The sequence below is a fragment of the Crocodylus siamensis genome, chromosome 11, assembly GCF_052110815.1.
Source record: "Crocodylus siamensis isolate JL-2025a chromosome 11, ASM5211081v1, whole genome shotgun sequence".
NCBI classification, from domain to species: domain Eukaryota; kingdom Metazoa; phylum Chordata; order Crocodylia; family Crocodylidae; genus Crocodylus; species Crocodylus siamensis.
The window spans coordinates 2916652-2938871 of NC_143405.1; the positions used below are offsets into that span (position 1 = coordinate 2916652).

The 22220-nt window shown below is 57.5% G+C and overlaps 1 protein-coding gene across 5 annotated transcripts in view; it reads left to right on the forward strand.

The window, feature by feature from the left end:
* Positions 1–69: 69 nt before the first annotated feature.
* LHX6 (LIM homeobox 6) overlaps positions 70–22220 on the forward strand; it is a 35855-nt gene continuing 13704 nt past the window's right edge. The window contains exons 1-8 of one of the 5 annotated variants that reach the window (XM_090021249.1): positions 70–2085; positions 2179–2300; positions 7386–7606; positions 12755–12855; positions 12944–13039; positions 15212–15386; positions 16199–16302; positions 17869–22183. In XM_090021249.1, coding sequence (XP_089877375.1) covers positions 1813–2085; positions 2179–2300; positions 7386–7606; positions 12755–12855; positions 12944–13039; positions 15212–15386; positions 16199–16302; positions 17869–17889 — 1113 coding nt within the window. In that variant the 5' untranslated portion in view covers positions 70–1812 and the 3' untranslated portion in view covers positions 17890–22183. Of the gene's footprint in view, positions 2086–2178; positions 2301–2475; positions 7607–12754; positions 12856–12943; positions 13040–15211; positions 15387–16198; positions 16303–17868; positions 22184–22220 lie in introns of those variants that run through there. The other 4 variants (XM_090021253.1, XM_090021247.1, XM_090021248.1 and 1 more) reach the window with 4 other exon arrangements.

Sequence of the window (22220 nt, forward strand, 5' to 3'; positions counted from 1 at the left end):
TGCTACTTACATTGTAAATGAGACCATTTTGCAGTATTACAGTGCGTTAGAGAAGAGCCTTGGATTCAGTAACGGATTTGCACCTGGGACAATTATAGTGCAAGGCTGTCACTGCGTGTTGTTCCCATTACCGCTAACTAGTCTTTTAGGGATTGATCCTTTGGGAGTATGGCTTGTGGCAAGGAGCTACATCTGACTTGAGTGGGACCTGGGATTGCGTGGCAATAGGACTGCGTGGCAAATGTCTTCCTTTACAGGTGGGAGGGGAACGCCACTTGGCATGTAACTCCTGTAACCATTGCAGAGTTATTCTCCAGCCAAAAGAATGGAGTTGCTTTTGCCCCAAACAACCCTGAAAACTCACATTTTCTTTTTCAATGACAAACTTGTCCCAGCAGCTGTAGAGAAGTACTCTGTCATTTTCTTTGCCACGATGAAAGGCTTGCAGGAGGATACACGGGTAAGCCTCTGTGTGCCTCTAACAGACTGATCATCTCATTCTGGTGCTTTTTGTACTACCTAATTGCAACAGCAGCACACATTTATTTTTGTGGATTTCCAACTCACCTGTGGTAGTGACCAAAGACTGCAGGTTGGAGTGCAGCACCAGGGAGGATTTAGACAAGACAAGAGGGAATGGGGGCGAAAAGAAGTTCAAGGATTTGAATCTTTTGCGTTCTCTTATGTGGGAGGGGAAAAATAGCCCTAAAATGAACCAAATGTCCTAGTTGCATTTTGTGTGTCTTCAAAATCTAACGTTTGATGTGAAAAACAAACCAAAATTCAGGGTCTTCAGAAGCTAGGCTAGACAAGGATCCTGCTCCCAAAATGTATTAATCGGTTTTCAGATTGCAGCGTCCTGTCACAATAGGGCTGGTGGCGTTCCTCTGCCTTCAGGGAAGTGTGGCGAAGAGGGTCTCCTCGCTGTGGCAAAGCCGAGGCGCCGGGTCCCAGCACAGCAGACCAAAAAGCTGCCTCTAGGCTGCTGATGGAAAATGCACAATCAGTCACTGTAACCCCTGTGGCCCGGCGTCGATGCTTGCTGACAAGCGAAGTGCAGGCACGAGCAGGGGTGTGCATTAACCTAGAAGGTGGGGAGGGGGTTATTTGGTTAAGAAAGCAGAAAAGTGGCCAAATCAAAGCTCTCGCCTGTGCGAGGTTTGGAATAAAACCGTCATGCGCGATGCGCTGTGCGGCTGACAGGAAGCGAGCCCGGGAGCGTGCAGAAACACCTGGTGCCAGGACTGCCACGGTGCTTCGTGCCCCCCACGCCGCAGGCGTTCGTCCCCCTGGGCAGCGAGCGGGCGCCCCCAGCCCTGACCGCGAGAAGCGGGGCTTGCCATTCCCCGTCTGCTCCCCCCCGCTTCTCGGTGGCGACTCGACTCTGCGCCGGCCCCCCGCGGCACCGTCCGTCCAGCAAAGCCCGGGGGCCCCTTCCCCCGCCCCCGGGGCCGCCCCGGCCGCGCAGGAAGGAGCCGGGCAGCTCCGACGGCTCCTGATTGACAGCGGGGCCCCGCTCCGGGCATTGGCGGCGGCGGCGGCGGCGGCGGCTAATTGCAGGTAGCTGGGGCTGGGGCTGGGGCGTGTGCGCGCGTGCGAGCGAGCGAGCGAGCGCGGGGCGGGGGGAGCCGCTCGCCCGGGCCGCCGCTGGCTGGCGGGGACCAGCGATTACTTGAAGAGTCCCGGGTTAAGTGCGCCAGGCAGCGCCGCGGCCGCCCCCCTTCCCGCGCGCCGCTTTTGTTGCTTCAATGGCCACTAGAGCCGTCCCCGGGACGGCGCCGAGCCGCCTTATATAGGGCCCCGCGCGCCCGCATGGCTCAGGACGGCGCCCGCTGCCTGGACGGCGCGGGGATGGCGAGCGGCTTGAGCCGCTGCCTGTCGCCGCCGCCGCCGCCGCCGCCGCCCGCCGCCGCCGCCGCCGCCGCGGAGCCGCCGGGCAAGGACGAGGCGGGCTCGGCGCCCAGCACGCCGTCCACGCCGTCCGTGGGCTCGCCCGCCTCCTCCTCGTCCGCCGCCTCGCTGCCCGCCGCCAAGAACCTCTGCTCCAGCTGCGGCCTCCAGATCCTCGACAGGTACCTGCTGAAGGTGAGCGGGCCGGGCCGGGGCGGCGGCGGCGGCGGCGGCGGGCGCGGGGGGAGAGGGGCGCCCGCGCCGCCTCACGCCTGTGCCCCCGTCCAGGTGAACAACCTCATCTGGCACGTGCGCTGCCTGCAGTGCTCCGTGTGCCGCACGTCGCTGCGCCGCCAGAGCAGCTGCTACATCAAGAACCAGGAGGTCTTCTGCAAGGTGGACTACTTCAGGTAAGGCGGCGCGCGGGGCCCGATCCCGCCGCGGCCCCGGATCGGGCCCCGCCACGGGCAGGGGGCGGGCCGGCCAGGGCGGCGGCGGCGGCGGGCCGCGGCGCGGCCGAGGGAGCGGGGCCGGGGCGCCTCGTCGCGGCCGCCTCTTGGGGGGCGGGCGCGGGGCGGGGGGCCGCGCAGGCCCGGGCTGGCGGCTGTGCGGGCGCGGGGCGGGTTGCTGGCGGGGGCGCCGCAGCCGGTGGGGCCGCGGGTCGTCCCAGCGCCTTCCCCTTCCCCTTCCCGCCTGCCGGCTCTGGCGGCCGGAGGCAGGACTAGGGGCTTTGGGAGCCCAGGAGGCCTGGGGGTGAACGCTGCGGCCGGGCCAGGGCGCTTCCGCGGCCTTGTCGGAGCCCGCGACCCCGTGCGGATTAGGGGAGCGGGACCTCCGGCGCCGCACGTGATGCGCGAGGAGGTGCGGGGCGACGGCGGGGCGAGGGCCGGCCGCCACAGCAAGGAGCGTGCAGCCCCGCTCTTGCCCCCACCCTGGGCCGCTTGCTGGCCACAGCCCTGCCACGGCCCATGGCCTGCGGCCAATCCTGCCTGGTGCGGAGCCCTGCCGGCCCGGGAGCGGGGCCTGCAGGCCTGGGCCCGCACTGCCGGGGGGTGAGCTTTCGTGGCAGGGCCTGCGAGGAGGCAGGGGTGTCCTGTTGGGCGTGCGAGGGCTGCCTGGGCCACCAGCGAATTCAGCCCCGGAGGTTTCCAGTTCTTTTCCTCGGCTTTGTTTCCCTTCCGCTGCTTGCCGCCGCGGCCCACTCCGTGCTGCCGGGCTGCGACAACCTGCCGCGGGAGAACCTGGGGGCCCCCGCAGCACCCTGAGGCCTGCGCCGGGGAGATGCTTTGTGACCTGGCCCCCGCGCTCCCTGGAAACTCGCCTGGAGCCAGCCCCAGCGCCCAGCAGTCGTTCTTGGTCACCGCTGCCCGCAGCCGGGGCTGGGGACCGAGAGGAGGAAGCCTTCCCGCCCGGGACTAGCCCCCGCGCCGTCCCCTCCGCAGGGGCGTTGGATTTCTAACGGCGGCTGAACAAGCCAGAGCCACCGGTTCCTTGTTCGGGATCCGGGAACGCAGCCTCCCGACGGAGAGCCGGCTTGGCTCGAGCGTCTCTTCAGGGCTTTCGGTGCAGAAGGGAAGCCGCCCCCTCACCGTGTTTTGGGGGAAACTGTTCGGGGGGGGCCGCCAACTCCAGTTTGGGTTGGAAAGGCGAGGGGTGTGTGGGCGTGCGGATGTTGCATTGAGGGGAGAGGCTGTAGCTCGCCACTGCTTTGCGCCCCTGGGTGCTTGTTTTGTCCCTACCCCTGCGTGGCCGAGGGCCGTGGGGCGGTCCCCAGGCCAGGAGCCCCGGCATTAGTTTAGGATGCGGCCCCTCGCAGGGTGCTTTGCCAGCTCTTGGCACAACAGATGCGAAGCGCTCGGGCGCAGCAGGGTCCCCGCGTGCGAGCTGTCTGTCTGCAAGCGGCAGATCCCCGCTCGGTATGTGCCGAAGCCGCGGCCCGTTTCTCGGCATAGAGCGCAGCGAGCGCCGCGCAAACCATCTCCAGTGAGTCCGGTAATGCCGTGCCGTCCGCCGGGGTGGGAGGAGGCTGGGGGTCACGGACTGCGCCGGGTCAGTAAAGCCTTGCGTGGGATCCGAGGGGTTAATAGGAACCAGAGGCTTCGGCGCGAGTGCTGCTTTTGTGGGATTAAGGGGAAGCGTGTGAAGGGAGTGGGGAGGAAGGGATGTCGCACGCGCGGGCCCGGAGAGGGATCTGCGAGCCAGCGGGACAGGGCCGGGGGGGGAACACCTGTCCTGCAGGATGCCCAGCTAGCGGCAGGCCCCGCGGGCGCCCGCCAGGGCAGGACGGAGCCCGGGGACGGCCCTGTGTCGGCTGCACGTCCCAGCGTGGCACCGCGATGCTGCTCCACTGCCCGACTCTGAGCTTTGCTTTCTGCACAACGGGAGCGGGGTGTGCGCGGTTGATGGGATCGTGGCCTGCGTTTTACCTTCCTGTTCACAACTACCTCATGCCTCGGTTCCCCTTTCTGTGAAATGGGGGGAAGCCCCCCCGCTCCTGCCTCCTTCGCAGGGCTTTGGGCTCTCTGCGAGGCGAGGGAGCGGCTCCAGCCCGCTCGGGTGCCCAGGGCGAGGGGCTGGCTGAAGGCTGACCCTTCCCCTCGAGCTGACGGGGCGGCGTGTCAGCTTGTTTACACGGCACGTTGTTCCCGGTAATCCGAGTTACAGGAAGGATCGTAGCTCTAAATTAAAACAAAAAAAAAAATTAATACAGTTCTTTTGTTTGTGCGTTTATATAAATGGACTGGCACAAAGTCAGTTTACAGAGTTCCCATCTGAAGTGAATTAGCAACGTGCCTTCAGCTAACGCTGCATTTCGGCACAAAAGCATCCTCTCCACGCAGCCGGCTCTTCCCCCATCCCCTCTTTGGTCAACTGCATTCAGACTCCAACATTTGGACATTTCCGTGCCTCCCAAATAGTTTGCAATTAGTAATATTTATGTCGGACACGCGAACTGCGCCCGCGCCTCAGTTATTCACACCCAAGGAGCCCGATTCACTTTTAAAGGATGCTGATGTAAATCAGACGTGACCCCATTGAGGGCAGCGGTGAGAGAGGCCTCTGGGCCGTTGTGGTCCCTTGCAGGCTGGGTGCAGGTGGGAGACGGTCGCTCGACGGGGTTGGGTTTGGCGTGGTCACACAACGGGTTTTGATCCTGCGGTAGCTGTGCGAGCGTTCAATTAACCCTGCACTTGGACCGTACGCCGGAGGGGCGGGAGTTGCTTTGCTTCATTAAGTGAATTGGTAATGAAGGGGGGTAGGAAGCTGGAGCGTGTCTTGTTTTGCATTGACTGGGGTTTTTTATTTATTTTTGTTAAATTTGTTTATTTTTTTTAAAAAAATTTTTAAGTCTTTGGGAGTGAAAATAAATTGTTGAACAAAACGGAGAGAAGGTTTAGGCCCTTCGCGTTCAAGCCGCTGAGCGGGGTAGATGCGGTCTGAGCTGTATTGTACGTCTTCCTAGGCGGGTGACCTGGGCAGAAAGCATGTCAGAGGCTTCGGGGTGCCTGGTCTGGAAGAGGACAGCCTACAAAATTCAAATGGGGAAATACAGGAGCCGCGATAGCAGGGACGGTAATCGCTGGTCTGCTGCGACAGCTGGCACGGACGGGCTGTGCCGTAGCCTTGCACAAAAGCAGCCGAGCTTGGCTCCGTAATACTTCTAGACTCTATGGGAAAGAAGCCTTTTATCTGAGGTCTGAGTCGTTGCAGGACCGACGATAAGTCTGCCGTTGCAAAGGGGAAAAAAATCAGTTCTTTGCCGCTGTTTGCGTTCCCCCTTTATTTTTAATGAGAACCGCCAATGAATATGCATTTAAAAGAGAAAAATAGCAGAGGGAGAGTGTGGGCTTCGCCCAGCCGGATTTAACGCACCTCTAGAGGGGTCCAGCTTTGTGGGGCAGCGAACGGGATGCACGCCTGCCCGCGGTGTCGCAGACTCTCTCGTCAACGCCGCAGCCTTTTGCGAGCAACTTGAGTGTGCGGGAATCGAAGGTTGCAAACCTCGCCGGAAGATCTGGCTCGGGAGCCGCGCGAGGCGGAGGCTGAGCGCTGTTTGCATTTTTGTTACTTTCTCCAGGGTGCAACTTTGAACGGCATTTCTGGCATAAATAAACGAGCTCAGGCCTTTTTTCCCCTTTAGTGGCAAAGGGGTTGTAATGAAGAGGGAGGGGGTGGAAAAATAAGAATGTGCACGCCTATGTGTGCAAAAGGTTTGAATTGATGGGAAAGGGGGGAAAAAATGGCTCTTAGGCGATTTCCATCTGAGTGGCACAGGGGTCCTCATCCAGACGAGACGCCCACGGGCTTGGAGGCTGAGTCACTGACCCGCCTGACCACAACCCCCTGCCTGTGCATTTACTGTCCGCTCGGCAGCTGTCGCAGCACGATGCCTCATCCTCCGCCCGCAGCCTGGCCCGGGCCCGTTGCACTCAGCGGCGCGTCCGGTGCTTCGTTTCAGCTGGATTTCGCGTGACCCCCCTTCCTCGTCCTGCTCCGAGAGCTCTTGTAGGGCCTGGGCCTCGCGCGGCCGTTTCCCTTGGGGTGGGGGCATCTCCCGGCTCCGGCTTCCCCCAGCGAGGGATGTTCCCAGAGGCAACCAGCCTTGCTCCCGTGGATGTTGGTAAACCCCGTCCTGGCCCCGCAGCAGGTTGGCAAGGTCCCTCTCCTGCCCCACCGCTCCCAGAGCTGCACCGCCTGCTTCCTCGCTGCTCTCCCCGGGCCCCTGGCATGCGCCTGCCTCCCGGGTCTCTGCTCTGGCGCTCTGGCTTCTTCATATGGCATTAGCAGGGATCCTGGTTTTCTCTGATTAAAAAAAAAAAAAAAAAAAAATCCCCAATTTTCAGTTAAAACAAACAAACAAAAACCCCAAATCCATGTTTTTCTGTGATTTTTTTTTTTTTTTTTTTAAAGGAAACACCACTATATATATAGATGTGAAACACCACTATAATGAGAATCGCCAATGAATATGCATTTAAAAGAAAATTTATAGATATAGCAGTGTTTCATTTAAATCGTGGAAAAATGTGGATTTTGGGCTACCTTTTTTTTAAACTGAAAATTGGGGATTTTTTTTTTTTTTTTTTTTTAAACCAGAGAAAACTAGGATCCCTGGTCATTAGGGGCTCGGCTGTCCCTGACCACGCTATGGCCCCCCTGGGGCAGACCTGCCAGGGCCAGGGTTTCTATCCCAGCCCCCAGCGCACCTCTGCTAGCTTGGCGGAGGCATCAGCGGGGCCCGACCAACGCAAGTGTCCTGCGTCGTCTGCCCCTGGCTCTGCTGCTGGCCTCTGGGTGACCTTGGGCAAGTCTCTTTGCCGTCCAGGTGCCCTCTCCCATGCCTGTTGCTCTAGTCCCATAAACCCCCAGGGAGGGGGGCAGCGCGGCCTCTTGCTCTCGTGTGCCCCGGGGCCCCCAAGGCTATCGCGGGACAAACGTGAGAGCTTCCCCCTGACCTCTCGCCCTCCGCGCGTGCCTGTATTTTTCTCTTCCAGTCGGTTCGGCACCAAGTGCGCCCGCTGCGGCCGGCAGATCTACGCCAGCGACTGGGTGAGGCGAGCCCGCGGCAACGCCTACCACCTCGCTTGCTTCGCCTGCTTCTCCTGCAAGAGGCAGCTGTCCACCGGCGAGGAGTTCGGGCTGGTGGAGGAGAAGGTGCTGTGCCGGATCCACTACGACACCATGATCGAGAACCTCAAGCGGGCGGCGGAGAACGGTAGGCATCCCCCGCGGGCCTCCGTGCGGTCCCTCTCCATCCCCCGTCTCTTCCTGGGCGAGTGGGTCAGTGCCCTGGTATTGCCAGGGCCGCGCGGAGGGCAAAGCAGAGCTCTTGCAGGGTGAGCAGGACCCCGGCCCAGCCCAGGGAAGGATCGGGTCCCCCACTGCGATCCCTGCTGCTTTCTGCGCCGCCAGCCGAGCCGAAGCCACGCAGCACGTGCGGAGACCGTGCCCCGGCGGTGCTGGCTTGGGGCTGTACCCCACTGCTACCGGCCCCCGCCATGCTCTCTCTCGCCCCTTGTCCTGCCCCACACTGCCGACCCTGACTTCTGCTCGTCCCGGTTGCGCTGCGGCCCCGTGTTTTCTCTCCGTTCTCCGCTCCTCTCGGCTTTCCCATAGGACACCAGCCCCCAGCGGATGTTCCCGGAGGGGGACAGCACCTGGGAGAGGTGGGTGGGGGGCATCCCACTTAGGAGGCTCGGTGCGCGAGCTGCAGCCTCGCTCCAGACAAGCTGCTGAGGCTCAGGGTCTGGGATTTCTCTGGCGTGGAAACGTGCGACACCCCCTCCCGCCAGCTTTGATCCAGCGCCGTGCTGCTGGGGCTCGCGGGTCTCCCTGGGTAGCCCGCGGGGCAGGAAGCAGGAGGAGTTTGGAGGCACTGACTCATGCGCCTGGAAGGTGGGAAACCTGGCAGCCGGACAGAGCCTTTCCCTCCTTTTCCACCGGCCCTGCCCTGCCACGGTGGTGCCCCTTCCCTGCCAGGCCCTTTGGAAAGGAGATGGCGCAGAGCTGGCTTCCCAGCCAGGTCCGCGCCCCCGGGGGACCGGCCCGCGTGGTCAAGGTCGGCGGTGGAACGGAGCGGCTCCCTTCCCTTGGACCGCGCCCAGCTCCGTCTTCCTGAGCGGCAGCTGCCAGGCCGGCGGAGAGACGTGGAAGTGCCGAGAGGCTGGACACGGTGTTTGCAAAGAGCAGGATGCTTGCAAGGAGATGGGGAAGTGGAGCCAGGGCTGCGAGGGCAAGGCAACCCCATCGTGGCACCTCTGTGCTGCAAGCCGGGGTCTCTGCCAGTGGCCCCCACCGGGCGCCGTGCAGATGAGCTGCTTGCCGTGTGGCCCCTGGCGGTGACCTTGCTTAGCATGGAGGGAGATGCTGGGCGCTGCGGCCATCCTGCGTCCTGGAGCTGCCCCGAATCCCGAAGCATCTGCCGGCTGCGGCTGAGATCTCCCTGGACGCCGAGCTCGGCTGGACCCGGCACCAGCGAGAGACGAACGGAGGCAGGCCGCGGAGGCGAGGGCTGGCGTCTCCCTCCATCCGCCCGAAATGCAGGGTGCACGAAGCAGGGCCTGATGCTCCGTGCGCCGTCCGGAGGCTTCGCCGCCCGCAGCCCATGGGTGAACGGGGGGCTCGTGTTTGAAAGGGCAGCTTGTTCTGCGATGTCCGAGGCATGAGCTGGACACAGGCCCTTGGCTGGCCTGGCGCGGCGCCCTGCACCCTGCCTTGCTGCAGCACCTGGGAGAGCACTGGGGCAACCCCAGGCCCTGTCCACACTGGGGGGCGGTTAGACCTGGTCCTCTTCAGCCAGAGGCAGGCACAGCCCGGGGCAGGGGTCCGGGAGGGGAGGCCGCGCACTGTTCCCCGAGCACAGGAGGCAGCAGGGTGACTCTGATCTTGCCCCTAGGACAAGACCCTTGGCAGGAGGAGCCAAGGCTCCCGGGTAAGTCTCGTGGGTTTGGGAACAGCTGAAACTGGTGGGGGCTGCATCTTACCTACCCTCCGGCCAGGCCGCGCTGGACTGGGGTCACCCCCGTGCTCCAGCATGCACGAGGCAGGGCCAGGGATGGGAGCAAGACGGAAAGGCCAGATGCCGCCCGCGTCTCTCCCGGACCGCGCACTTTCTGCTCTTGGGGCACGGAAGAGAGGACAACGAGGAGACCTCCCGGGGCGCTGGCTTCACCCTTGCTCCGTGCATCCCCTGTAGCGATCGTTGCTGGGCCAGGCGAGCGCGGCGCGCAGGGAAGCGAGCGGGTGCCCCGTCCCATCCTGTCCCGCCCTGCGCAGCATGTGGAAGCGATTAGCTGACCCGACACACAAATAAGCAGCGTTTCTGTTTACAAGGCTTGAGCAATGGGATGAAAACAAAATGCCAGATCGGGCTGGGAGGGCCTGAGTGGGACGCTTGCTCTCGCCACGTCAGGCCATATGGCAGGCGGATGTCAGGGGCCGCTCTGGACAAAGGCAGCGCGTTGCCGTGGCCGAAGGGGACCGTGGAGCAGGGAAGGCGATGCTGACCACAGCCCGTGCAGGTGTGGCCCTGTCGGGGCTTTATCCCTCTGTGCAGCTTGAGCGCCGGGCACCCCCTCCCACAGCACAACGAGGCCACGGGAGGGTCTCGTGGGGGGGGACGGAGCCGCTGGCAGAGCTGGTCGGTTGTCCGCCCGGTCCTGTTTGCGAGGGTAGGCCAGTCCCCGCCGGAGCCGGGCGAGAGCCCCACGCCTCCCGGGAGCCGGGCCTCGGAGGACAGCGGTCTCTGGGGTGTTCGAGGGCCACACATTTCTCTCCAGTAATTACAAAGCAGTTTCTCCGGCACATGAGGTTTTACGTAGGAGAAAAATAAACAGATGTTGCCGAAGCCAGAATCCCATTCATCATCCTGCAGGAACCGTCAAACGAGACGCGAAAGCCCTTCAACTCGGGCCAAGACAATCACAGCCCCATCCAGCCTGTGAAGCAAGTGTCTCCTGGGACCAAGGCAGCCTGGTGAAAGAGGGGACGCTGCTGAACCCCGCGGCGAGCCGCCACCTCCACCGCTCGCTCGCCGATACCTCTCCGGCTTAGGGCGCCCGCCCTCCCCAGGCCTGGCAAACCCCTCGGGGGAGGCTGGTCTTAATAAAGATGTCCCCACGCACCCCGACACTTGGCTCCACGCAGCGTTTGAGATCAGGCACGAATTGGGCGTGGGCGTGGGCAGCAAGCAGGCTCAGCATCCTGCTTCCCCGATGCTATCGTTCAGTGACGCGCGTTGTGGGAAACGTGTAGGAAGCCCCTGCCCACGGACCTAGGTCTTAGGCCTTGCTGATCTGCGTGGGTCTGTGGTCCGGGATGACGTGTTTTTGAGCTTCTCGCTGGGGGCAGGAGGACTGGAGGAGGACGAGCAACGTGGCAGCTACAGCATCTGAGCAGGGTCCACGCGGGGCAAAAGCGGCAGCTGCAGAGAGACGTCTGCAGGGTGCTCCCGCCTGCCTCGCACAGCCGCGGATGCCTGGGTCCTCCCCACGGGCTGCTCTGTGGCTGGGGCCGGCAGCCTGTTGCTGTCTCCGTGGTCCCTCTGCACTCATCGGCTCAGGGGGTCCATGGTCCGGACCCTCTTGGCTGTCGTGTGCCCCTTCCATAAAGCCAGAAGAGCAAGTTATTCCAGTGGCTGCAATGAAAGGAGGTGCGCCGGTGGACGCTGATCGCAGTAATAGTCCTGGCTGCACCCTCAACCCCACCCAGCAGCGCTGGCCCTGTTGTATCGATGGTGGCAGGACATCGGCCTTGCCTCAGCGAGGGCCGTTCTGGGAGACGGAGACATCTCATCCCCAGCACGGCACCGCTGACCGTGCTGCGCTCCTCCCAGCGCTGTCACCACCGAGCAAGGGTCTGCCGCCCGGGTCTAAACTTGACCTTGCACCACCCGGGCCCAGAGGCAGAAGTCAGGCTGATGAAGACCAAAGCTGCCTCCTGTTTCCACGTCCTACATGCTCCATTCCTGACTAGTGCTTGCTCTACCCCTTCTTGCACCGGGTCTGTACGTGACCGTAAGCTCCTAGGACAGGTGTTGGTGTTTGCACACGGTAGCATCGGGGCCCCAGGCCTGGCTGGAGTCTCTAGACAGCAGCGATGAATAATAGGTGTGCAGCTGGGGTGGAAGGAGGGAGCTGGCTGTGCCCCTGCTGGTATCTGCTGTGTTGAGCGGTATCAACTGGGGGGGGTCTCTGACGGCTCCTCCGAGGTGATCCCAGAGCTATCTGCTGCCACCGGGGTCAGCAGCCGGCGGTGGGACCATTCTCCTTGGGCGCAGGCAATGCCGCGACAGCTATTCTGTTCATTCGTGCAGCAGCTTTTGGCAATGACATGGTCTCTCTAACAGGCAGAGAGATGAGAGGGTTGGGGAGCTGGGCTGGAGCTGGGGGGTCAGTTCCCTGCTGCCCCGTAAACTCTGCATCGCCCTGAAGTCGCAGTGTGTGGGTGCGTGCTTCCTACCTGTGGCGTGCGGACAGCGGCTCCTCCGTAGCATGCCCGGGTGCTGTCAGGCGTGCAGCGCCGGGGACATTAAGGCCCTGTAAGCACTGCATAGAGACAACGTTTGACGGTGCTAGGAAACCCTTCAGGCTGCTGCATGGGAACGTGCTCCGTGGGGGGACCAGAGCTCAGGACGTGTTGAAGCCCACCCTCCTGCACCCCTGGCAGGGAGCATCCCCCTCCCCTAGGGAAGAGGCAGGGAGGAGCATGCCGGTCAGGGCTCCCGGCAGCTGCACATCTTGGCTTCGCGCGCTCTTGTCTGCTGCGTGTTCGAAGAGCCTAAGTGCAAATCCCCCGCCCCGTCCTGCTGCAGAAGGCACCTTGCGGTGGGATGCCGGGCTGGGGGGTTGCCCTGGCTGAGCCTGGGGGAGAGGGGCCAGGAAATCCTGCAGTGAGCCTGTCGCCTGCGTCTATGGCCATGCAGATCCAGTGGGGACGCAGCGGCTGCTCCAGCCCAGCGTCCTCCTCTCCTGAACCCACCGCTTGGATTCTGCACCGGGCTCGGGGTAGGGGCGGTGTGGCCCGATTGCACGGCTCTCGGGCCAGCCTCCCGTTGTCCTCAGCAGGGGTTGGCTCGAGGGAAGGCCAGCAGGCTGGGTTTGAGCCATCGAAGCACCTGTGCAAGCCAGGACTCTTGCCAGCACCCAAAGCCCCCCGGCCCCATCGGGGGGCCAGCTTCTGTTTCAGAGATGCCACTCAGCAGCCAAAAAGGGGCATCATTCTGCTCCAGCTGTCTGGGGACCCCCCCTTCAATGGCTGGGTCTGTGCGAGGGGGCTCTGATGGACATAGGCACCCAGGGGCAAGCCCAGGTCCATCCCGAAGCCTCGCAGGAGGGGGCTAAAGACGCGTTGCTTCTCACTGCAGGCAACGGGATCACGTTAGAGGGAGCTGTCCCCTCCGAACAAGACAGCCAACCGAAGCCAGCAAAGAGGGCCCGGACGTCCTTCACGGCAGAGCAGCTGCAGGTAGCCCGGGTTCGGGCGGGGTGGGTCCGCGGGTCCCGGGGTGCTCGAGGAGCACCCTGCTGATGCAGCTCTCTCCCTCCCCGTCTAGGTCATGCAGGCACAGTTCGCTCAGGACAACAACCCCGATGCACAGACCCTTCAGAAGCTGGCGGACATGACGGGGCTGAGCAGGAGAGTCATTCAGGTGAGGGCCGCGCCGCCGGGGTTTGATGCACGCGGCGTTGCCGACTGCCAGGCAGTCTGCACCCAGGGGCTGGGCCCCTGCTCCGCCAACGCCGGCATTTTCCTCGCTGGTTATTCTTGCCAGTTTAGCTAGATCCTTCGCTCTGCGTGGGTCGGCTCTGCCTCCTCCATCCATTTGCTGCTCTTTTTGCTTCCCGTTTTTTTCCACTTTTTCGTTTTCCTTTTTCCTAACTCTTTTTCCTTTGGTAATGAACATTTAAAAAAACAAAAGCCCACTGCCGAGGCCAAGCCAAAGAGACTGGTGTGAAATGAAAGCTGCTTTTAATCCTCCAGCCCCAGCCCCTTTGCTCTGTCACTGAGATGTGCCCGTGGAGGGGCCTTTCCCCAAGAGCAAACAATGCTCTGTACAAAGAGGGGTGTAGCTCGGACTACCCCAGGCCACGGAGGCAGGGAGCTTGCTGGAGAAAACGTGCGGGTTGAGGGGTTTGAGGGTGCAGGGGGATTCGGCAGCCAGGAGGAAGGCCCAGCCGCAGTCGCTGCAAGGTTGGTGGGCATGTGTGGTGTGCACGGGGGCAGCTCGGGTATCGCCGCGCAGCGCCTGAGAATCCCCTTGCCTTTCACGCACTGCTGACGCGCTCTGTCCAGCCCAGACCAACGTGAGAGCCCAAACCCAAGCTTGCCCAGCCAAAGGCACGCTGGGATTTGTCCTGTGAAAACCCAGCCCGAGCCTCTGCTGTGAGGCTCTTCAATAAATGGAAGATGATCAATAGGTTGGGCTGTTTTAAGCTTGGATATTTTTTTAAGGGTCCTTCTAATAGGAAACAATTTATCAGACCTCTGCTAAAAGTTTACGGCTGTTTCATTCTTCATGATCCGATATCTCCGATCTCTAGCGTGGAGAGAGGCGGAGAGGACGATCTCTCTTAATGGAGTCATGGGGGGTTTTTTTAATCGCTTATCTCTCAAATAAATGAAAATATAGGGAATAAAACACAAATTCCAGCACGCAACCAATTGAAGACCACGCGGCCCGTATTCAGACAGAAGGAAGCAGGATTCAGTATCCTATTAGTCAAAGCTGTCGGGTAGGATATTGAAGGGAGGCCTCTGGGCTCCATTAATGGGTCTGTACTGCAGATGCGTAGGGTATGAAATGCTCGCTGGAGGTGTCATCTTTGCAGCGGTAGCCTGTGATTTTATTTTTTTCCTTCTTGTGCTGCCTCTGTCCACACTCGCGCGTGCGCACAGCTCAGCTTGTTTCACCCAAAGCAGCTGCTCTTGCAGGGGTTGTAGGGTAGGGCCTGAGAGGGGCTTGCACGAGCTGCCCTCTCTGAGGATGCAGGTTGTCACACCCCAGTGCTGGTAATCCCGCGGTGCCTTCCCACAGTCCCCTGCTTGCGCCAGGGAGGACGAGAACGCGTGTTCTCCCTCAGTGCACCGGGAATGATGGTGGCGTGACTGAGCTTAGGCAGCACAAAGAGCTGGGGGGTACGCCCCGACGAGCCGACACGCAGGTGTGTGTGCAGTATCAGTGAGACCCGGGAGTGGACCTGCAGCCTTAGTGAGGCCAGGCCCGGTGCCAACATCACCAGTCACGTTGTACCCAGCGTTTTCCCTGCGTGCGGCAGGCTTGGCGCAGACCCCGGGCAGGGTGCTTGGGAGAGAGGGAGATCTCCTCTTCGATCTCCCTCTCCAGCCGGTGCAATGCTGATGCCGGTTCTTCCATGCGAGCTGGTCCCAAGAACTCGGCTTGGAGATGGCTGTCAGTAACGTGCCATTAAATCTGAGAGATTTAAAGGCAGAAGTGGAGAGCTTTGGATCAGAGTTCACACCCCACCCCACCCCACCAGGCCCATTTAGGAGAACCAATGTCTTGACCAGTGCACTAAAGTCACTGGATCCCCATCGCGCAGCTTCTGGCAGCCGTGAAGTAGTGCCAGCAAGCGACTTTTCCAGCTGAAAACTAAAGAGCCCCGCGATTCTGCTTCGCCGAGCTAAAATTCTTGCTCTGGAAGATGTTAAAAATCGAGCTGTAAAGCCAACCAAGCATGGTCCCCATGCACCGAGCTCCTAGCAGAGCTTTTCACGGACGCCCCTTTCCCCGAGCTATTTAAAACGAGATGGATTTTGCTGGGGTCGAAACTCAGCCCGGTTGTTTCTGTTGGTGTTTCAGGTTTGGTTTCAAAACTGCAGAGCACGCCATAAAAAGCACACGCCCCAACACACAGTGCCGCCTTCGGGAGCCCCCCCATCCCGGATCCCTTCCTCGCTGTCTGATGACATCCACTACTCTCCCTTTAGCAGCCCTGAGAGGGCCAGGATGGTAACACTGCACGGCTACATAGAAAGTAAGTGCCAACGTGCGAACCAGGGGTGGGATGTGCTTGGAGAGCAGACAGCGCAAAGGGTCCTTTGTGGCAAACGAGGTCTTTGACCCCCTAACGAGAAGCAGGGTGCTTGGTTAATGGGGCTGTTGCATGGATACCCCGTGGAGAAGTCCCTTTGCGTTTACAGCACGCAAATGGCGCGTGTCCTTTCTTTCGGGTTGGAGATCCTCTGCCCCCCGCAGCTCTTTGAAAGGTCCGTTCAGCGGAGAAGACCAAATGGCAGGAAGGAGCGAAGGGGCGGGGATGGGATTAGGTAGGGGAAGAAAGGTCCCTGGAGCCTTCTCCTTACCCAGGGTCATTGTCTGGGGTTTATTGTGCTGGCTTTTGGCCTCCTGCCCTTCCCTTCGGCAGATAACGACCGCGTGTTGGTGCCAGCGGGTGGCTGAATGGATGTGTTCCCGGGGACGGGGATGAGAAATGATTATTCCTGTAATTCCCCGGGCTGGTGGCTTGTTTTGGGACCAAGAGCAGCGGTGTCGTTAACAGGACAGTTCAGGTTCCTGCAGTGGCTGCAGTAGATCCATTTGCTCCTGGGCAATTTGTGGGGCTCTTCTTTCCCTCCTTTCTGATCCGCAGGGATCTTATAAGCTGAGTTCTGTTTAAGCATCGGCGTGACGTCCCAGTCCCTTTTCCTTGCCCCTGTGTCCTTGCTTGGTATCAGCTGCCTAGTCTGGAGGGGGATTGTCGTGTGCGGCACAGCGAAAGCTAAAACTTTGGCACAAGGAATAGCCCGTTGACGGTAACAGAGGCTGAAGCCCTCTTCTCATCCGCAGGTCAGGTACAGTGTGGGCAAGTGCACTGTAGACTTCCTTACACTGCTCCACCAGTGCACCTCAAAGCAGACATGGAAGGACCGCTATCTAATAGGGGTGAGAAGGTAAACGCAGTCCCTCTTTCAGGCTCCAAGTCCCAGCGTGTGCATAGCATCACTCCCCGGCTTCCTGGCGCTTGTTGTCTGAGTGCGGCTGATCCGCGGGGCCACCAACCAGCCTTGCTTCATCCCAGTCCCATCCTGTCTGCCACCACTTCATCTGTCCTCTCATGACTGCCCTGGGGTTGGTGACCAGCCACTGACAGAAGTGCCGTCCGTCGGTGGTCCGTTCAGCATCCCGTCTCTGTGAGCTGTTGGGCTGTTGCGCTTGGGGTGTTTGAGCACCTGTCACCCATCCTTGTCTCCTCCCTTTCTGTGTGGTACTCGGTGTCTTCCTATGCTTCATTAATCGGTGTGTCAATGCTGGGGCAAACGGGCATTACTAACAACCTGGAGCAGCTTTCACCATCCACTGACCCATCAGCTTTCTATGAGTTAATGTTAGAGGCGTTTCTTTGTGATGCTGGAACAACACGACTACTATTAACTACTAGGATGCTGCCTGTAGAAACTACCTGGCAATGAGGCAAAATACAGCAGTGATTCTTGTGAACACTTCAGATGCCCATTGTGTGGCTTTATTGTTTACGTGAGCAAATCCTCCATGGCCAAGACTTCCAAAAAGTTTCTAAGGTTAGGTTCCTACTTTTTTATTTGGGTACTTACTAAGTACTGATCACTCGCCTTTAGTTTTTTGGAGATCTTGGCCTCTCTTCCCAAAGCTGTTTGGAAGGTATTTGCTAGCCTGCGATGACTGAGCTCTGGTCAAAGCACTGTGGGTTGAGGACAACTTCTAGATTTCAGTGTGGCCCCCCGTTTGTTTTAAATGTTCATGATGTTTGCATGGCTGTATCTGCATGTGCCTCACGACAGTTTTTGCGTGACAAGGATGCACGCTCATTTGGAGAACTGCACCATTGCCTCAGCCCTGATGCACTCTCCCCATGCGCGTAGTCCTGGGATTTCAGCGTAGCTCCTTGTTCAGGGAGGTCTGGAGGCTGCCTGTAAAGGTGCTCCCTTGTAAAACAATCCCTTTCTCCTTTGCATGCCTGAGCTCAGAAATGATGCCTGCTCAAAAGCCAGGTGTGGAATAGGCCTCAAGGGACTATTCGTATCAAAGAGGACCCCACAGAAGTGACCCTAGGGCTCTGGTTCCCAGTGCAAGGGGGGGAGTGTGCACACACGCACAGACCAGGCTGCTTTGTTTTTATGAGCAGAAGGACTAACGGGAATGGGTGAAAGTCCCGATCTCATCTTAACTGCTGGCATAGATTTGCCTTAAGGGATGACTTGAAAGCTGAAGATCTGCCTGGTATTAATATATCCCCATTACCTCCTGTTCAGACGCCTGATGCACAGTGCAGTTCTCCTCTCCCGAAGTGGCATTATTCTGGGAGGAGGATTGCTGAGGCCTGAGTCCAAACCGTGTTTTACAAAAAGAAGCAGGCCAGTGGGGGGAAAATCCCTGATTAAGCAACCCTCTTATGTTCATGTTACTTAGAAATGGGAGTCTCCTGTCTTGTCGGTTTGCTTCTGTGCCAGCTAACGCTCCATTCACATTTCTTCCATTAGGTCATCCTATTTCAGTATTGACTGCGCGAACTCTTCCTCATCTGTCCATGGCGCTACCAGCACCACTGCCCCTCAGTCGTTGAAATACTGTGTCCAGTCCAAGGCAACTAGGATCAGTCATGCTGGAGAAAGTCCATTCCCGCATTTCTGTTATTCCCACCAACCAGCACCTAACAGCCGGTATTTTCCCCCGCCAGCAGCACAGTGTGTGTGTGTTGAGTGCACAGTTGCATTTTCACTTGTTTCTTGTGGACTTGTAGAATGACAGTGAGTCTCCCTGAGGTGATGCCATGCCTAGCCAAAATTAGTGACGACCGCACTTACACCATTATTGCTTCCAAAAGGACAGAAATGGGGAGAGAGCTATTGAACGCTGAGCCAGGGGTAGCTCCGATCGTTACCTTCTAAAATAGAGCGGAGAAATGAAAGGGGGTCATTGGATCGTTTTGCACCAGTGAAACCGTTGAATCCAGTGGTCCACTCCTTTCTTCCGCAAGCGAGAGAGAGATCTGACATGGGCCCATAGCCTCAGCTGCTCGGCACTTGAGCAGAACCTCTGGTTCCACGTTCTCTGATTGTTGTAATGCCATTAAATCAACAGAAAGTATGCCAGCAGGGAATAGAGCCCTTTGTCCTCAAAGCGCTTTAAAACCACAAATCCAGGAACCGTCCCTGGAAGGTAAGTCCACTTTCATATCCCAGATTTAGCAGGTTGGGAAACAAAGACAGAGGTTGGGTAGCTCAGCCAAGGTCACCGAGGGAGTGGGTGTCAGAGGCAGGTGAGTGCTCTGCACAGCTCCTGACTGCCTCCCAGGGCTTTAAGCAAAAGACCCAGCTGTCTTCAGTGACCATCAGCCCAGTTTTCATGTCTTCCCCCCAGCTGGCCTGCTCCTTGTTCACCTGGAGTCATGAATGGGGGATTCCAGCACGTACCTACCCCAGACTGGGACCCGGAAGCTAGGCATCTCTCTGGTCAGATCCCAGCTGGAAGCTGGGCTGTGAATGTAGAGGGTTTAGTTTGCTTGGGTGCAGACCCTGGAGAGACTTCAGCAGCAAATGTGTAGCCTGTGAAAGTGGTCACTGGGTTGCTGGACCTGTGGGCACAGGCGCAGTGGGAACTGAGGCTGTGACTTCTCTTTTTTTTTTTTTCGCTTTTGATTTTTAAAAACAGATAAAAACAACCTGGTTTAAAGAGTGCCTGCAGGCCAGGTAGGAAGAGCCCACGGCTGCAAGCATGCAGCAGGCAAGGACAGAGTGTGCATGGGTTGTTTAAAGGCCAGACAAGTTGATCCAGCAGCTTCTTTTGATGCTTCCCTCTGTCTTTGTGTTGCAAGCCATTGCTGGTGTGTCCCCGCTCCTGCCCAGAGCTCACCAAAGAGAGCAGGCTGCTTGGGTTAAGGTGGTCTGAAGTGACGGCTTGCAAAGGGCCAGGCTGCCCTCTCCCGTGCTGGCGAGTGCTTGTGCATGTGGGCGGTCTCGCTGCTATGTCTCACTCTGGGCCAGGGAAGAAACTCTGAAATAGCGTTTCACGGGCTAGCGTTGCTATTTTTGCTGTCTCCTCTTGATTTTCTTGTAGCTGCTATGTAACAGCTTCTCTCTCGGCGAGTGGCCTGAGCTGCACAGACCAGCGCTGGCCTGACTTGCTGCCTGTTGGGGTTTTTTTTCAGCTCAGTCTTAAATACCCATTCTTTGCGCTCTGGAAATTCCTGGCTCAGTTCCCAATGTGGGTTAGGATGGCTGTCGTGCTAGCATTGGGCAAGCCGTAGTCAAACGTGGCAAAATCTCTCTGGGATATGCCCCATCACCTCACTGTGCCCGAGCTTCTTGGGCACATGGCTCTAGCTATAGTGAGGCGTGCTTGCCACAGGGACTTCATATAGCAAATTGCAGAAGCAGACATGGATTCTGTCGAGGTGACCGTTAAGATCTCCTGACCTGAGAAGTAACTGAGCTGAGAAAGGAGGTGAACAGATACTGGCCACATCTACATGAGACATTTACTGCAGAGCAGACTACTGAGCTTCACAGTGTCTTGCATCTACATGTGCAGGGCTATCAGGCTGGAGTAACTAACGAACTTGTGAATACAAGTACGACCTTGCTGCGGAGTTTTTTTACTCTGCAGCAATGCATGTGTAGATGCCGACCCGGCTGGCTGGGCCAGGAGGGTGCTTCAGTACAGGAACCACCTGCCATCTTTCCCCCACACCCCAGCCAGGCCCTTTGTGGCACATTGGGCTGGGTCGGAGCAGCTTCAGGTTGGCATCCTGACCCCGGGGCCCCCTGCCAGCTGGGGCTGCTGTAACCTGGCTCAATATGCTGCAGTTCCAGGCAAACGTTCAAATAGTGGACCCAGGAGCAAAAAACTCCAGCGCAAAAAAAAAAGCGCCGGAGTTTATTGCTTCAAATTAATTGCACATGTAGATGCGCCCATTGTTACATACGTTCAGTGTTATAATGATACAGATGGTTAGGTCAGAATTCTGTCTAACTGCAGCCATCAGTGAGCTGCTTTACCTCCAGCTTAAATTAACATTTGAAAGGGGATATGAAATTAGAAGTCCGTAAAATACTATTATGCACCTCCTGAGAAGTGAATAATAGTTTCCATTGAACTTAACCAATCAAGAGACACTCATCTGCATCTGTGATCCAATTGGGCAATGTTGTTCCAGAATTCACTGTTATTGCCCCTCTGAGAAGGCAACGGTAAAAATTTGCGTCTGTTTTTAGTCACCGATAAGCCAGATTCTCCCCCCACCCTGCTTTTTTCTGTATGAAACAACGAGCAAGAGAACTGGGCATGCTTTTGTTGGCTGTAATGGAGCATTCAGATTGTCGGTGTTTGTTGCAGCGAGGTTGTAGTTGCTTTGTGTCCACATGAAATGGCCTTGAAAAGCTGATGTGCTTGGGACAGTTGCCAGGCCCCCACCTCCTCCTCCATTCATGCTTGCTCATTCCAACGATCATTTCCTTGTGGGACTCGTGTCATAAACTCATGGGTGGCTCTTCGCTTTAAGACTGAAGACGATTCCACGCTGTAACCTGACCTGGTGACCCCTGGTAGTCGAGATTTCCACAACTTGTTTTTTGGTTTTTTTAACAAGAAAATGGTTTGATACGTTTATCTTCCGTCTCAGCAGGGCAAGGGGGAGCAAAGCTGCTGAGTAGATCTGCTAAATAACCACTATAGTGATTGACCAAGTCAGACTTGTATAATGTACTGTACATCCAAGTTTTTGTAGCTGTTACCACTGACAGGATCAGAATGCGAAGCACAGGGCTAATGTAGCATAGATGTTTCTGACCAAATATGTATAGTGTAAGTGGAGTCCCCACTAGACATGTAGAGAGTATTGCACCGTACAACTCATGCTCAAGGGAAATCTCCTCGATAAGTAGCCACGAGCAGCTTTGCTAATTCAGAAATCAGGCTCTGTTGTGTTAAGCCCAAATTGTTTGCAAAAACTGGAAGCAATTCAGCTTGTGCAGTTTTAGAGCTAATTATGTGTATGGAAAATACTCGACTGTACCAAGAATGTAAGAAATCCTCTAATTTATTCAATACTTTCTTTCACAATGCATTTCACATTGACTGTTGCCATTGAACCAAACCTTATCTCAGGTCATTTGCATTCATCTCCTGTCCATAGGTTTTGTTTTTTTTTTAAAACCCTTCTCATTTACTTTGTTTGTTCAGTAATTGCCAAATGGGTCATGGTGTAGTACTGCAGACTCTGTGTATTAAAGTTTTCCAATGGCTATTTACAAAAAAAAAAAGACTGAATCCTGTGAGGGTAGCTAGTGAGAGGCAAACTTTCCACTAGAAGTGAACAAGAGAAATACATACAACGGGGGTCTGAAAACGGAGTGGTTTACAATTTTATTTCCAAACTATATTGGTTTTGGGCTCAAGTAGGTTAACCCCAGTACCCCAGATAAAGGTGCTTACATGACTTATTATTTGGGATGGGGGAACAAGGGGAAAAAGCCTGCACTGCTGCTCTCAGTGATATAGTCAGACCTAGTAACACGATGCTAACTATAGACACTTATCAAGAGTTTTATTTCAAAAGCTGATCGTTTCACTGTAACATGTTGCAATGATGCATGTCTTGGCTACAATGGTTAAAGAAAATCCTTTGAATGAGTGGACAGTCAAGACTAATATTTATTAAAAAAAACAAAAACAAAAACCTAAAACTAAATTGTAAGCACTTTTTTGTAAAACCAATGTCTGTTTTGTTACATACTTTTAATGTTGTGCTTTGTAAATGTCTTATTTGTGTAATAAATAAAGTTCATGCAAGTAGAAGTGCTGGCACTTACATCAAGAAAATGATGTAATTCCA